Consider the following 17,728-nt stretch of genomic DNA (forward strand, 5'->3'; position numbering starts at 1 on the left):
ACATGCTAAAGAAAATAAATAAAACTGAATTATTTTGGCACAACAGCTATTAGATAAATAAATATTCTAGAACATAATGAATTAACATTTATTTACAGTCTATTGAAAGTGCAAAACAATTGGCTGAAAATTAAGATATTTGTAAATGCTTAAGACCAGAAAATATGTGTTAACCAGCCACAATTCATTATAGCTAAAGGTTAAGGTTTTAATGTCCAGGAAATTATTCTCTTGAAATCTGTTTGTGCATATTGTGCTCTTTTTGAACCAGTCTTTTGCTACCTTTATGCTATTGATTTTGACAACCTTACTATTGTAATTGGAATCCTGTAAAAACCTGATTGGTAGTTTAAAAAAAGAAGTAAAATGTAAACACAGGTTAATCTATTCATCATTCAAAGTATTTTCAGTCCTGTCAGTTCTCTGAAATGGCCACACTGCTCGCAGTAGCAGGCAGTACAGTTAAGGTTAGAAATTTTTCTTAGTATCTGTTATATTTCAAACGGCAATACTTGTTAAGTCTTCTCTGAATTGAACTATACCTTGGACGTCTCTTGAACCTGCATTCTTACATCAGATGTCTACATGCATCTTCTACTGAGGTCAACAGTAGCTGGACAAGCTAAACTGGTGATCAGTTTTGGTCCTGACCTGGAGAATAAATCATAAACAATGGATTTTTAATTAGGGAGAAAAACACTACCTCCCTCAGGATTGTTAGAAGCTTTTTGTGCATTTTTCACTAACTAACACTAATCCTTTGCCTTTTTTATCCACTGAGAAATCATTTACTATAAGATGAATTAATGGTTCACAACATGGCCACCCTTGCAGCTATAGTGCATATATTCTTCCTCAGCCAAAGTTCTCTGACAGGCTGGTACATTGCGCGTTGCCTAAGACCTTAGGATATGTTTTTGCTTATTTTTGTAGTGGCAGTGCGGTAGCAGAGAAAGTGAAGTTCTTAACAAGTGACCTTGACAGGATAAAAGATCATTTCTCATCACGGCTTCAAATGTTTATGCTCGACGCGGTTCTAGTCGGTGAGACATCTGTGATAAAGTTCTCTGGTTGTCAATCACATTTAATTGCCGCACATAGCTCCGAACATCCTGATGGTTCTTATTAGTTAGGGCTGCGTCGGGATCTGGTGAAAGAGAAATGATGTAGGATTGATACACTTAAATGAACAAATGCCTGAACAGAATGCGGTAACTCTTTACAAGCTGTCACAGGAAACACCAGATCCTGGTGAGTTAAAAAGGAAATATTTAGAAATCGCTCTCTTTGAAGCCTTTCCTCCATAGCTGAGTGTCTTTCTGGTTCCTACCCCCACAAATTAACTTTTTCTCTCAGATATCCTTGGCTACATGTCCCCAAATTGATGGCTCTTGGTTACAGTTTTATACATCACCTTACCAGTCAATTGCTATAAATTATCTAGCTAACTAGTATGATTTAAAGCTGCCCATCTGCTTTTGAACCAGCAGCTTTCACACGGATTCAGAACTATATAAATGATTTAAGCCTCCTTTCATGAAATATCCCCATTTCTAACTCAGCATTAAATATCTGTAACACTGTAGTGCTTTGTGGCTGCCCCATTCAAGCTTACCTTACTTAACATAACGTCATTATACCTACTCCAATAATTATGAAATACCACTGAGTTAAAATCTGAGTATCTATCTTCAGCCTCACAGTGAACAGCTTACATTTCAATGAAATATGTGTTAGGTAACTTTAACTTCTCTAAAAGAAAGATACTGAAGCATCTACTATGTATAAATACATATACAAACACACAAAAAGCATGAGGCTTAGGTACGGTACATCTACATACTGATATTTTGTTATATTGTGTATAGTGAAAATCCACTTCTAAATATGCGTAGGTCTCACTAGTGCTTCATACATTAAAATTAAAAGATACATAGCCAGAAAAACTTCAGCGGTGGGAGGAAAAATTAAAAAGCTTCTTTTCTTGATCTTCTAGAGTTAAGCTTTGATCCAGATGGAAAGAAACTATTTTTATAATAATATATTGTTTGATATTATTTATTCTGCTCTTTGAGGAAAAGGAAGGCTGCTGTGTAGCAAAATGAGTGAAGTGCTGAGGAAATGCCAGTGTGACAGGGACTGACAGTGCACCTAGATGGGATGAGACCCACAGAGCAAGCCTGTTTGCCCATGCAGCTCTGTCATCTTTCATGGCCTCAAGTAAGTTCTGGTAATTATACTGTCAAACAGGTTTTAAGCTCACCGCCTGATGCAGTTATGTCACCTGTAAATGTCATGTTTCCAGATAGGTTTCCTATAAAAACAGGGTTTATCCAAGCAAGTATCTTTCATGTATCTGTGTGCTGCTGTCTGCTAGCCTGACTTCAACCACTTCTGAACCCAGCGGCTAATTCCAACAAATTCTAACTTGACAGATGTGTACAGACCTCACAGATACTTAGGTCCTTCACATGCTTGGAAAAGAGATGGAGGAGAAGGGACTTATTAGAGCTTCCTGAAGGATATTTCATCCTGTGAAACATGGAAGGATCCAAACAGGGAAGAATCGCTGAAAACCAGGCTTTTCAATTGTGGTACACACAGAATTAGCTGTAATGACTGTAGCTACTGATGATAATGCTGACTGTGCAGATGTTGTAATACACTTACTGAAAGATTGGCTTCGGCAGAATTTCACCGTCCTGACAGTGTTGGCAATCATGCGCTGGAAAGAAAAGATGGGATGCAATCAGGGAACAAGCACTGTATTTCATCATCATTTAAACGAAGCACCTAACTGTGCCTCAGTGTGAAGACATATGCCAATAAAAGCAGTCATATGAATGAAAATATAATTTTAATGCTGATACTCTCATATGTAGGGTGTGATTTGCATTTACACAGGCTTTAAATGAGCATGAGTGTAATTTACATGTGCTCAGAGAACACTTACCCTTGCTTGGATGCTGTAAAAGGCCTTAACTAAGAATGAAAATCAGACCCTTCAATGTGCATTTCTTTGATAACATCTTCTCACATTCAAAAGTAAAAGCAACATCATGTAGAACAGCTTGGAGTATATACACGTTAATTTTAAGACCATCAGTTCCTAACAGCAAGGCTATTTCTATAACATACTTGGCAATCGAAGAGCATTCACCTTTCATATGAATTTGAGTTTAAAATGCAGCCTTCCCAGAAAACAACAGTGTAAAATGAGCATGTGAGAGTGCATGTTCACTGATTCCCTCTGAAAGTATGCTCGATTCACAGGTGAGAAGGCCACCACTGGAACTGTGGATGTCTAGGCAAGTTTCATCAAACAGAACTGTTAGACAGTGCTCGCTTGCACGGGTGTATCTAACCCAGCGTGAAAGTGGATTCACTTTTTGTGGACACCTCTACTGGCAATTCACAAAACAAGCAGAAGTAACTTCATTCCTTCTTGGCTGTGCTTGCTCTTCAGTAAATAAGCCGTTATTTCACTCACTTGGCTAAGAAAACACTCATTAATACATTTCACTCCAATAAATCAGATGCTATTTTACAATAGTTTTTAAGAACAGAAATTAAGGTAAGTCATAAAGCAAAACATTTCAGATTTAGTTCTGGACTGCAAAATTGTAACTGGGTTGTGTGATTAGCACCACACAGGTAATACACCCACCAGTGGGGGGGAAAACTTAGTTGTTCTGCATAGTATCAAATAAACTGAAACTTCAGCAGTAAAACTGAATCCCTTAGCTAGACACTTTGAGTCAATCCCTGTTACAAGGACATTTGGTTTGGTTTGTTTTGCTTAGATTAAGAAAAAGCAGAGAATTGAAATGCTATTCCTAATCAGGGTCTAATGTTTGTTCCAGCACTTTAACATGGTCCAACAATTAAAACACAGCTACATCTTTTAATGCAGCACACTCTCACTCCCCAAAATTCACATGCGATTATGATCTTACATGACAATGCTGTTATAAATAAAATACCTTTATGAAATCTGTCATTCCAGAAGGGGGAATCACCAATGTAAAATGCTTCTTAACACGTACTGAATAATCTAGACATTTTAATGTGCTGACAAGTATATGAAAATGGGTATGGCTGGAGGTTAGCACTAAAAACACTAGTGATATATCATGTACCAAATTTTTGTGAATTACACATTGTATAATCAAATGAATTGCAGCTATTCTGAAACTGATCTAAAGTATTTTAATTTAATAATGCATCTGCTTGTATTTTTCCTAAGGTCATATGTATTTAGGTGTGGTAAATAAGTAGATTTCAAGTAAGGGTAATTTTTATCCTATGTTAATTTTCATACCTCTTCAAGCCATTACTACTAGGCAGATTTTCTGAGGTACTTCCCTTGCAAACATTCTCGTATGTGCTTAGCATTAAGAATGTGAATAAGCCTCATTGACTTCAATGGAACCTCTTAAATACTCAAGGATAAGCACCCATTACAGTACTGGATTGAAAAAGAACGCACTGCGTATTACAGTGTTAGTTATTCAAGTGTAACCCAATCAAATGAAAATCAAAACAACATGAACGTGTAAACATGAATGTTTCATAACTCTCATGGTTTCACATTTAGCTGCGTTATGGGGTGCTGCTATTTTGATTTACACCATTTCAAAAAGTACTCCCCTAAAATAACTATAAGGAGAGACCATAAAGTTGAACTGGACCGGACAACACAATGAAGTTCCAAGAGCGTCTAACTTCAAGGGAAGCTTTCCTAAGGACACTTCATTTTTACAAAGATAATTAGTGTTGCTTGATGTGCCATCTAGATGGACTGTTAATACACACCCTAATTTTTCATACTGGTAATGTTTATGTTTTACAGCCTCACCTCATGACGATCTTTGAAGCTAGACTGTAGGCTCAGTGTTTGATTAGTGTTAAGCTTCCTAAGTGAAAACTTAGATTTATCAAAAAAATGTGTTCTGTGGAATCTTTTTAATCTTTTTATTTATGTGGGGAATTTGTTCTGTAAAGAAGCATAACATCTAGAATAAATACTGTAATGCTGTATTGTACTGAAAGACAAAGTATGTGTGTAGCAAAGGCTTTTAAAAAGTTTTCACTATTTCCAAATTTCTCTTCACATGGGCTTTTCCAGGCAAAGAAAAACCAAAGTGGCCAGGATCTTGTCTAACTTCTGTTTAAAGGCTGAACTGCCTGGCTTCCTTCAGTTGGCTGAAAGGATTAACTTTAAGGAGTTACTTTGCCTATTCTTCAGGATACAGTCATTCAGTCTGTGCATTTTGAAGTATCCTGGCAATGAGGAAACACAAAGGAATAAGGAAGTGGATGTTAAGGCAGAATAAAAGGAGAATCTGTGGCCAGAAGACAGCATTGCAACCCAGTGAGGAGATTCTGGAGTATTATGTATCCTTGAAGAGCTCCTTTCACATTGCTTTTTTCCAAGTGCTATTGTACTGTCTAATACAAACTCCAAAGAGCTCCTCTTTGGAAGGTGCACATAAAAACATCAACTGAAAGTGAATTTCCCTTCCTGAATCTTGTAGGTAAGTTGGATTGTCTTCCTTTGATTCAAGAAAACCAGAAACACGTACAGAAAAAATGTTCAGATGGCAGTTTAATTGCCAGCTCCTTAAATTTTTCCTTTAAATAGAGGATTACCTCTAGTTAGTGCCTGCAAAAATTAGCCTCTGCTTACTCACTGTGCTAAGAAAGACCATTATGGAAAAGACATACAAACTTCAATTTGGATTTTTCTGAAATAGAACCAACTGCATAATATGACAAGCAACCGCTACTACCAGCATTCTATACATACACAACAATACCCTTTCAAGTTTTACACACTTTGGAATAGTGGCAGCAGGCCAGCATATTATCTTCTAATCCATTCCAAACCCAGGTTTCTAAATGTTATAAATATTCATATATGCCATAGAAAACTAGTAAGGGCTTTAGTCGCACACTTTTTGCATAATCTTTATGTTCCAAAAATGAAAGAATGTTTGCCCTTTTTTTTGCATAAGGATCAGAGTGTGAATTCCCTTTTGTTCATATCCACAAAAGCCGAAAACCAGTATGTGCCAATTCTCTAATCCTCATTTCACACCTGAAGGGTGAAGAGGCTTCACAAAAAGAAGCATCAGCGGCCAGCATCATGGCACTGCCTTGTGCTGCCATGGCAGTTCAGCACTTTCAGAGCTGTTTCATGTGTTCTGCTCCCTCTACAGGAGCCATTTCTGAGACATGCTGGGTAGTACAACATGGAGATGGTGCCACGGAAGGTGATCTTTGTTCAGGCTGGCTGATGGTTTGAGAAATGGCACTGATAAAGTTCCCAAATAATTGCATCTTCCCTCTACCTATGAATACAAAATTCTGTACTGGCAGTCAGAGTGCAGGATTATGCAGCTGAGGTCTGAAAATAGCAGAAATCAGTAAGCCGTCAAGAGTATGAAATCTTGCCTGTCTTTAAGGAGATTCATACTCAATACTTTCCTCACTTTCCTCTCTCTTCTTTCCCCGGCAAGACATAACTCTAGGAAAGGGCTTTTAAATTTTCTTCTAAATATATAGCTATAAAAGCAGTGCTAATTGAATGTTGCCATGTACTGCACTGCAGGTTGCAGCTTGTCCTGTATCTGCTAAATCATATGGAGTTTACAGGAACTAATATCACTGGCAGATCTGGGGGCTCTCCTTCACCTGAAAAGACTGTCATTAATGGACCTAAAAGACATGCGTATTTTAGATCACAAACTAATTGTGTTTGCTGTCTACTGCCACTGCCATCTTTTTATCTTTCATCTACTTGCAGCTCTCAAAATGTCCTCAACCCACAAAACTACACCTGCAGCATTTCAAAAACTTCACAATCCTATTCATTCCTTGTTCCTCTGTGACAAGTTATGTCTTCAGTTTTTACATAGATGGGTCTTCTAAAGCAGCACGTACAACTAACAGCTACTGTCAGCTCGTAAGTGGAGAAAAGATGAAGGTAGTTTTTACCACACAAGGTCACTGGGCATGTGCCAACATAGAAGGTACATCTGAGCAGCACCATCGTGGAAACAGCTTGTACCTTGTCTCCATTAGCTTCTTACAGTGTGACGCCAGGACACAGTGAGACAAGTAAAAGACCTTCAATTCTTCTCTAAAACCGTGTGTTGTTTGGTATTGAAAACAAAGCCATTTACTAAAGACTTGTATTACTAATAGCAGTAATGTCTACTTAGTGGCAAAAGTATAAATAACATGTTCCAGGCTGATTTTAAGGCCCAATGCTTGTTTCCTCCAACCCCTCCTTGCTTCATGCAATAAATGGCATAGTAAAGAGCACAAGTACAGTGCAAATACAAAGAGCGTACCTATTTCTGACATGTTCTATATTGTTTTCCCACATCTTGTACATACCAAATGGGTTCGCTTACAGACTTCCCTCTTTACACACAGCTCTGGCTCTACCATACACATAGTATTCTCTTCCCTGGCTAGCTGTCCCTGCTATCCCACTCCTCACAGCCTTATCCAAATAAGAGGCTTCATGGAGATCGGGAGATGAGGAAGAAGGAGCAGGCAGTTTACAAAGGCAGCAGCTGGTAAAGCTCAGCAATGCTCTTCAGAGTGATGTCCTCCACTGCTGCCGATACCACAGTTCTGACACTACACCTCTGAAAAAGACCAATTTATAGGGAAGTGTAGCAGGAAAAAATTGACTCAGTCCCTTTCCTTTTTACCTTGACTTGCTAAAAAAACCTAGGCTAATGTGATTTAACACCATCTGTCTGTTTTTCCCTTCGTCTCTAGATTTGTCAAATCTGAAAAAAGAACCCAGAGTTTTCAAACATAAAAAAGCTCCTACCAATTTTCTGTGAAAATAGATGGCTGTGAACAAGAGAAAGATTGTGTAAGTGCCTTCTCCTGTCTCCTTCAGGGAAAAGGCTGTAGTGCAAGTTCCTATGTTATGACAAAAGCCTATTCACAGAGAATTCCCCAGCCATGAAGAAGCCACACATGCCCCAGCCACGAGGAAAGATCTGAGCAGAGCTTAGGCAGCCATGAAACACAAACGTTTAGGGAACCAGGCCTCATTTCTTTCTGGCACTCAGGGAACTCCTGGCTCAGACACTGTCTGACAGCTCCTGCATGTTTTAAGATGCAACATTTAATATAAATAATAACAGAAACCTCAGAGAACATAAAAGATTTAAAGGAGGCTGTTTCAGCTGCAGAGATGCCACTAGATCAAACTTCTACTTTTGGCTGCCAGTCACAGGAATAAAGTTGTCAGCAGCACATCAGCTGTCGGGATCAGAGCTCTGTGGTGAGCATGCAGACATGATGCCAAAGGCTGTTCTCGGTTTCATCACTGTGCTTACATGAGAGTCAGAGGGACCCATCTCCTTCGGTGGCAAATGGCACCAGCAGTGGCAGCTACCCAGATATTTTTATTCATAAACTTCAGCAAGCACCAAAGTTAGGATGGATCAAGGGAAGTTATTTTCCAAAGAACAAAGATGTTTTAGACAGATCAGTAAGTGTGGCTCCCAGTAATATTCAGAGGTATCTCTACGTGCTTGTGACAGAATGTCATGCAGCAGAACAAACAGGCAGAAACAACAAATGGCAGGACTTGATTCCTGTGAGGAAATCTGGTTTCTGCATTTCTCCTGAAATAACAGAATAGCAGAATAACATCACAGATTTACCTTGAGTTTTTACTTATGTAAAAGGAAGCTGAATTTATCTGACGGTTATCTGGCTGAGTGGTCTTGTCTTCACCAGTTAATATCTGGCAATTATGTGTGCATATGACAGTTGTAAGCTTAACACAAGTAGGCGGTAGCAACTGAGGTTTAACAGTAGGCTTTTCTTCTTTGCTTGACCTGATGACACATGCAAAAAGCTAAAAACTGCCAGGTCCACATTAGGATTTGAATGAATTATGTGGGTGGAATCTGAATACATGTTGCTTTGAAGAGCTATGGGTTGAGAGAAGCAGTAAAAACATAGAAGCATGCAGAATAGCTAACGAAGAACATCAAAAAGGCAAAAGATATACTTGTAGTAAGGCCTGGAGAAAAAGCAGAGTGGGCTTCTAGGTAGAGCACTAACTGAAGAAAGGTTTAGAATATTGAGAAAGGAGAACGTTTCCCTTTCTGTTGTGTGGAGGAACATGAGAATATTGATTCTTTGAAAAACATATAGCATCAAAACCACATTAATTGATCTTCACTTTCTTCTCCTAAAGGACATGCTCAAAGCTCAGATTACTGTTCAAAATGGGTGATATTACCTTCATGCAGTATAAAATTTTATCTAAAGCTTTTGGGTGCTAGTAGTAAATCCATGTTCTAGAGAGAACTAGGGTGAAGAGGGCAGACCTGCAGCAGCCTAGCTATAGATCAGCTTAAGCTGCTATAAAATTCACTCTTGGCCTTGGGAGTGTCAAACTGTAGTATAGAGTGGTGCAGAACCATTTCTAAATGACAAGCCTGGGCTGAACTTCTGTCTATGGGCAAGTACTCACAGGAGAGCTCCTGCCTCCTGTAATGGCTTTTACAAATAATCAGGCATAAAGAACAGCCTGAGGCATACAGCTCTGCGGCCTGCTGATGTACCGGCTCTTCTGGCTCAGGGGGTGTAAGTAGGCCAGGTGAGGTGAGGTGGACAACATGGAGCCAGCCACATAGCCATGGCTATAGCAATGCATCTGCCTTCCCTCCTGGTTTGGAGGTGCTCCAGCCAAGTCTGAGATCCCTTTGTGTTCCCCAAAATATTTACTATCTACACTAGTATATATATATATATATTTATCTGACTAGACTAGGCAGTCCAGGAAAAAATCCTTTCTGCAGGTAGAAGGCTCACGGCCTTTGGAAGAAGATGGCAACACAGTCTGCGTATGCAATTACAGAATGTCATTATTGCAAAGTGAGGTCAGACCCTTACTCGGGCATTAGTACTTCCATTTACTCACCAAAAAGTCTCAGCTTAGTAGACAGGTAGTTTCACACTAGGACAGAGGCTATCCTGGAGCTACAGACTAAAATTTAAGAGAAGAATTCACTCGGAGTGACAGTGACCTTTCTGTAGACCTGAAAGTCCTCCTTTTTGACTCTCCACAGTATCAGTGCTCAGAAAGGAAGACAAGCTCATCTGTAGTGGAGTGGAAATAAGCATGGAGCGGTTCTGGTTACTGTAGTACTAAGAATAAGCAGATACAGGTGCCAGAGTAGATCTGCTCTAGCATGGCTGCTGAATGGAGCTTTACTGCCAGAACACTAAGTCAGGTTTGGTTCTGCAGTGCAGCTGCTCATAGCTGTGTTTAGGTAACCCTGGTTCTCAGATGCAGGTGTCATTAACCACATTAAGAGCATGACCTTAGCAATTAAGAAAAGGGCTTCTCACTGCTAAGAAACTTGAGTTTCAGTAGAGGTTTCTGCCGTGGGAAGTTGCCTGCTTGCAGTGTTTGACAGCAGTGTTTGAAATTATTGGAGCTTAGGTGAAGGATTTGAAATAACTCAGATTGACCATAGTCTAGCCTTCTATTATTGATCCCCATTACCAACATGAAAACAATCAAATTACCAAAGTCGTGTTAAAGGAAAGAAGAAAACAAGATGATGTGTATTTTTTGTATTAAAGCTGCTTTCCTTCTCTGAGGAGCAATGCAGAATTATCCCAGCCTGAGACAGTTCAGTCCAGTTTGAAGAAACAGCAGTTAAAATCTCAGCTTGGTCCCAAAATGGCTCTTAAAAACTGTCTCAAGCAGCTCTGCTTCCTGTCACTGCTGCTGCCTCTCCTAGGAAACATTTTGGCTATGCATGGCTCAGTGGGCAGTTTCTTCTCCACCTCTGTGAGGTTTTCCAGAAACCCAGAGGTCCCAGGCACTGTGCACAACACAGACTGTTTCTGCCAGCTCTTGGTCCTGCCTTCACCTTCTCTAGTCCTGAAAATCATTATTGAGAAGTTGACTCTTGAAGAGATGAATAGGAAGGTCTTTTTAAATTTTCATTTAAAATATGGCATACATACCATTTTTTCGAAGTTTACTAGGTTGTCAGTGAATGTCTTGTTTCCCTCATGAGTGAACGTCATGTCTGTATAGAAATAAAAGCCACACAAAAGCCCATTACTGAATCATGGTCATACAAAACAGCAGAACATTTTATCTATCCCTTACAAAAATCAAAGCAACTATAAAAGTAAAACATTTAGTTTTTAATTTGCAGCATTTCTGAGACTAGTAAAATTGAGATATGATATTCAGATGTACTAAAGCAGTTTTTCTTGTCTCTGTGCCATGCTTTTTATAATGGAAAAAGATCATACCTCACACTGAGTCTGATTTTTGCTTTTTTTTGCTGCTACTCTTATTCTTCAAATATTTGACAAATAGCTTTCAAGTTAATAATTCTAGTAACATCCAAGCCTACCTTTTATAAGTAGTGGCATGAAAGGAATTATTGGAGGGTCCAATTTAGCTACCGTTAGTCTGTAGGCCCTATGGTTTCTTGATGGATCCTTAAGAAAAAAGAGAAATCAAATAATTACTAATATGTATTATTATATGTATCGGGACACCGTATGCATTCATTTAGATGTCATGGCATTTATTAAAATCATTATTTTCCCCTGTGGCTTTAAAAGTGCATCTGCAAACTCAGATGTCTTTTATCATTCTCCCATAGAACTTACACGATGAGAATGCAGCCACTAAGCACAAACATTTTTCATGCCGAATAGCAAGGTAAGGTATGATTACAAAAAAATGTTCACAAAAAGAACCACGTTATTTTTCCTCCCTCCTTGCAGCTGCAGATCCAGTTTTGCTTATGTTGTAACACTAAAATGTAATGCCTGGAAAAATCCAGGTTGGAAAATATAATTTCCCATATGTACTATTGGAAAACATGTGATAAAGCTTCTCTGAGTTCCCAGATTAACTTTGAGTGGTACATAAGTTCTCCCAGAGTAGGTTCCTAAGAGTATAATTTATTAGTCATACATACTTGTTTTAGCAGCTCTAAAATGGGATCATAAACTTCTTAAAGTCAAACAAGGACATATAAAATGTTCTGAATCAAGGAATTCAAATCAGTTACTCAGAAACTGAATTAGCTCAGATTGTGTACAGAATAAGGGATCCACTGCTATTCACCATTAAGCTTTCAAACTCTGCATAGATCTTCTTGAACTTGCTTGGAAGTTTCTGTTAATAAAAACAAAAATAGCAAACCTTAATTAAACCCAATTTGTGTAAATGCTAGTTCTTTCTACAACACCCTAAGTCATGAAAGTGCTCTTTTTGCCAGATATTTCTAACAATGTGCTAATCTAAAATACAACATGTTTCCTAGCAACCAGATTATAAATAGAGACAGGACCAGCTATGAAACCTGGATCCTGATTTAAACCCCAACTTGAATTTACTCCTTTGGGATGTTTAGATTCAGATTTTTGTTTGGCACACATCACAATCACTGAATTCAGAATGTACGTGAAAGCTCAAGTCACTGGTTTCAGGATATTCCTGACTATAGCCTATCTGAAAACATAATTTACACACAGCTTGCACAGGGGTAGCTCAGCTTAATTATTCATACCTATGATGAACTGCTCTTGCAACATTCAAATCCATGCCTGGGCATTTCCAGGAGGTTTTTTTGTTCATGCTGATGTATCATCAACTATTGCTCAAGTTCTTGACATGCCCAGCAGACAAAGGCCTCTACTGCTTTTGGGGGTATAAATTAATTAAGAGTCTTTCAGTCATAAAAAACTGACCATAAATCACAGTCAGTTGATCATGCAGTGATTGGGATGAGATGGGCTTTACTAAATATTTTCTTCCCCCCCTATGTTATACATATTAAATAATTCTACTATGAAGACTATAAGATATGTTATTAATTAGTTTCAGAGATCACAGTAATGTTTTACCCACACTCGGAACATGTCAGTTTCCAGTTTTAATAAGAAATTTCTCTATATTTGCTGATTAAATCTGACTATTACTGGCAGCAGGTAACATTAAAAATTAATAGAGACTTTATAGTGCAGAAATGATTTTTTGCTATACTTTCTACATTTGGAGTGCGTATCCTAGCAAGCTATTTACACTGTGCCACAGCAAGGGCCTAATTTTTAATGATGTGTGTCAACAACCATGTGCCTAGTTTGCATATGCATGCAGATTAGGTATTTGTGAAATAAGTGGTATAATTGGACATTTGCACCTGCAAATATCTAATTTGTGCATGCAACTACTGTAAATGCATGACAATATAGCAAAAATCATGTCTTGATATTTTTAAGAATATTCTGTATATCTATCTGGCTAAAAACCAAACTGCAGAGATTCCCTTGATTAACTAACTACCCTACAGAACCACAATGTTACAACATTTCTTACCCCACACCTACAAATGATCTGTGCCACTCCAGCTCAGACCCTGTGCCCATTTCAGATTGTTGTATGCAGTATATACATTAAATTCTCCCTTCTTTCTTCCTACTACTACTGTACTACCTCAGGTCTCCCAATTATTCCTCTCAGTAGTCACAAATGGTCATTATTTTGAGACACTGATTTGCAAATCTTTGCCTTTAGCACTCACTGATTCTATATGCCACTTGCAACACATACTATTGAAAACCGGGCTGGTGTCTTCTCAGATGTATTCGTTTGATCTCCCATTTCAGTGCACTTTTCAAAAGCTGCTCACATTTTGGTCTCAGTTGCAACAATGACCTCAGTTATGATTTTGAATTTCTAATGAACAAAATACATGTACACTCAAATCTGCACTGCTTTTGACAATGACCATGTTTTTAGTGGTTGCATGCACTTACTACCTCATCCTGGTGGACATTTCACCCTTTTTATGTACTTACATACAAAAGAGCAAAGCCACAGAAAAAGGTGGAAGCTCTGAGAATGAAGACCCAACTGATAGTAAGCAGGGGAATGTCAGAGAGAAAACCAGAACTGGTTAGGACAAACCCACACTTTAACAGGGCAACAGAGTCCACATGGAGATCAGAAAATACTATGTATAAAAGGAGGATGGATTTTAGAGAAGTATCTATGGAGTGATCTTGCTGAATGACCAGTAGAGTCAGAGGATGGGCTGATCTGAGAGGTTAACTGGCTAACTTGCTCATCTTGTTGGGCAGTTTAGGTCATCAATAGAAGCTGCTGTTGTCACTCTTACGAACTGCTTGTGAGTATTCAACACACCTATGGTTATATTTTCTTACTAATAAAAATTGTCAGCCTAAGCTAAAGGCTTATGCTCAGGAGCTGAATTAGTAGATCTAATTATTACCAATAATAAAGGCCCAAGCCATGTTTTTTGCTAACTAAAAGCACGAATCCCAGTCTAACTTCTTGGAATTGGATTTTAGTGAAGACTTACCTCCCATGTTAACGAAAGACGGCTCACAGCAACATTACTCAGTCCCATAATAATAGCGAAAAAGGAATTCAGATTTTTGTATTCTTTACAGCTGAAACACAAAGGGCCAGGTTTTAAGCTGTATGTATCAGTCAGGGCAGAAGTACACATGACAACCTTAAGACAGCTGAACCCAGGCATCTAGCATAGATGTGATTGTATTTGGGCAGCCCTGGCCCACATGCCTGCAGAACATCGCTTCACCAACGTGTGAGTATTTCACCACACTCTGGAGGTTCCTTTCCCCTCACTCCTAAAATGACCTCCTGCTTCCTCTTCACTTGGTGACAGCTTCTGCAAAGGCAATAGTTTTTGAAGCTCCACCCTGCCCAGAAGCACAGTCATGAAACTAGGCTCGATTCAGTCCCAGGGAATACCAGAAACAATGGAAGCAACTAGTTTCCAACCTCATTTGCTGCAGAACTTGCTGACAGCTTCTGAACAGTTACCGAATACTAGAAGTTGTTCCTAGACAATCTTCATTGCAGTTTACAGGGGCACTGAGTCTTTCAAAGGGAGAAGACCAGCTGTCTAGAGATGCCTGTGTGCCAGTGACCTCTCTCACTAGATGTGATTTCTAACTATCACTTGTAGATTCTGGAGCTCTTTAGGACATTTCAAGCCATTCATTGTCAGCATCATTAAAGAGGTCCTGGATATTAGGAGCTCTAGATCATGCTTAATCCCCAATGCAAAAGAGAAATCTTGTTAACATCAGGAAAAACTGGAACATGTAACTGAGTATTATGGAAGATCCAAAATACCATATGCAGGAGTAGACACAATCTGACAGGAACAGCCCACACAACTGCTCAGCTGGGACTGCATCAGCTGGCTCATTGACTCAGTTTGAAGGGAAGAGAGACAACCAAGCCCATATCTCATAAATCCGTGTCTCACTAGGTTCCTGCAAATAATTTTCTCTTTTTTACAACTGATTTGCCAACATCTGATTTCAGCACGTCAGCCTACTTTTTTTGCTGTTTCCCAAGAAAACTTCCACAGAATAAGCTCTTAGCTCCTCTGAGGAATCCTCAGGTCCAGATGAATTAGTACAATCATCACATCCTAACGTTGGAATCCATAATTGCCACATCACCCTACTGTTATTCTGTTCTTTCTCTCCCTTCATTTCACCAGACTCAATGTATTGAGTGGGTGAGCCCTTTAGATCAGGCCTCACTTGTGTCTGCACTGTGTGAACACTCAGCGCGTGAAAAGCTGATTTCTCCCATCTGATGGTCTGTCTGTTGGAGACTGCTGCCCCCTCAGATCTTCTGGCAGAGCTGCTCATACAAATTCTCCGACGCAGATTAGGGACAGTGAGCAAGGTTAGCCAACTTATTCTGACTAGAGCAGGTCAGGGAATGCCTCGTTAGAGGATCTGAGGGGAGATGAGGATGAAAAGCAGCCAGGATAGGCTTTCAGTGGTAACCTCTGCCTCAGGCACAACTAAATCCAGGAAGGGATATCTGTCCACAGCCTGGGACATTGAGAATAAATTGTGGCATTGAAAAAATAATTAGTACTACACACCAGTAGTGCTCAAACATGGTAGGCAGCTGCAAATGTATCTAGAATATGTAATTACGATCTCATTTTAAAAAGGAAAAGTTTAGCCAAAAACCCTGTAAGCAATGTAATTTAAAATTAAATATCCATCTAGATGTATGACATTCTACATCAAATATTCTGTAAATTCTACAGGCTCTACAGTAAATAACTCAGTTCCAGATAGAAGACCACTGTAAGGTAGTAGAAACAGTGCTTCATGGCTCCACCGCATATATGGTGCCTGTAAAATCTCAGAAAGTGGATCCTCCAAAGCACCACAGTGTGAGCAGAGCAGAGGTCCCTCTCTGCCTCCCACAACAGACAGTAGTGGAAAAACCTTCCTGTAAGTATGAATTGTGAAAATACACATATGAACACACTTGTCTCCACCACAACCACACGCGGTTAAAATCTCTCAGTACTTACACAAGCATAGTGCTCTTGGCATTTTCTCTGTAATCACACACCCTTCAAAATTTCTTACAGGCTCCTTGGACTTATAATATATGCACGTGTATAGAATGAATGATTTTCAACAACTGAATGGAAGCGTCTGAGTATAGTGATACATAAGAAGGCTTCTAAATAGCCTGTGGTATACACGCAAAGCATAAGTATATGCAAACTTGGCTTGTGCATATCCATTAGCATATGTGTAAGTACATCCTAGAAGGCCTTTCTGATACAATTAATATGGGAAGAGCTCACTCTAGGAAATATAGTTCACTTTTCCCCTTTGTTCAAAAGTTTAATCCTACAGTAACTGGAGAAAAGAGATGAACCTGGTAACCTCTACATCCTTTCCCTGCAGATGCAAAGGCAACAGCAGCTCCTGGAACTGAAAGCACACATGCACAGCACTTGGAGCCAGCACTTGGCCTTGTGCTTGCCCGCAAAGACAGGGAGTATATATCATAGGGTGCGTGGGGTGGCAGACACAGAACGATGTGCCTTCTGAGATGGTTCCTGAGCCCAGGGGCACAGAACTGAAACAGGGTTCTCGGTTATCTTTGAAAATCGGTATGCATAAGGCACCTTGTTACCACCAGTCATGCCCAAATTTAACAGTGCAGCACCGAGCTGTTCTCCCCGAACACTTTCCTAAGGAGCCTAGTGCTTTCTAGTTAGGCTACAGTTCTCATTAGGTCTCAAAGATCTTCACAAGCAAAACTTCCTCAAAGACCCTGCTTCAAGGCCTGGGCCCACATCTTTTGATCCAGTTCCTTGCCTTTTTGTCCCGCTAACTTCAGTGCACTTGTGTTTGTTTTACCATACGCTGTGGCACCTGTTCCCATGGCAGCACTGCACGGAGGGCAGCAGCCTGCCAAAACTTCCCTGCGGCCTTTCCAGCGGCTGCAATTCAACCTGCCTGCTCGGTCTGCGCAGAGGAAAACCTTGCGCCTCGGGTTGCTCTGCTGTTAGGAGACAAAGAGGGCTCAGCAGAGCAGACTTCTTTAGCTGTTTATTTTTAGCATTGTAGTGATACCAGAAACATGGAAGTAAACAGGAGGTTGTCAAGCTGTTGTGAGTAGCACAGGATTAAACCCCTGACACTGAGGAACCCACGGGCTACAGCGGTTTATTAAGGAGATATTTGACTGTAATTTTTAGGATACTTGATTTCAAGTGTTTACGGAAATGACTATTCTTTCTTAATTTGACACATTTCAACGTTTTCCCGTTTCATGCCGGAGTTCAGAACAGACCCGGACGCCTCTGTG

At 39.6% G+C, this 17,728-nt stretch overlaps 1 protein-coding gene across 1 annotated transcript in view; it reads right to left on the reverse strand.

Moving 5' to 3' along the window:
- Nucleotides 1-607: 607 nt before the first annotated feature.
- The window catches only part of RAPGEF4 (Rap guanine nucleotide exchange factor (GEF) 4), a gene marked incomplete at its 5' end in the record, with an annotated part of 34,119 nt that continues 16,998 nt past the window's right edge, over nucleotides 608-17,728 (reverse strand). The window contains 6 exons of the mRNA XM_010012276.1: nucleotides 608-1,147; nucleotides 2,671-2,725; nucleotides 11,029-11,093; nucleotides 11,430-11,517; nucleotides 12,155-12,205; nucleotides 14,415-14,505. Of these exons, the coding sequence (XP_010010578.1) occupies nucleotides 1,020-1,147; nucleotides 2,671-2,725; nucleotides 11,029-11,093; nucleotides 11,430-11,517; nucleotides 12,155-12,205; nucleotides 14,415-14,505 (478 nt within the window). The remainder of the gene's footprint in view (nucleotides 1,148-2,670; nucleotides 2,726-11,028; nucleotides 11,094-11,429; nucleotides 11,518-12,154; nucleotides 12,206-14,414; nucleotides 14,506-17,728) is intronic.

Source organism: Nestor notabilis, unplaced genomic scaffold (assembly GCF_000696875.1).
Source record: "Nestor notabilis isolate BGI_N333 unplaced genomic scaffold, ASM69687v1 scaffold23283, whole genome shotgun sequence".
NCBI classification, from domain to species: Eukaryota; Metazoa; Chordata; class Aves; order Psittaciformes; family Psittacidae; genus Nestor; species Nestor notabilis.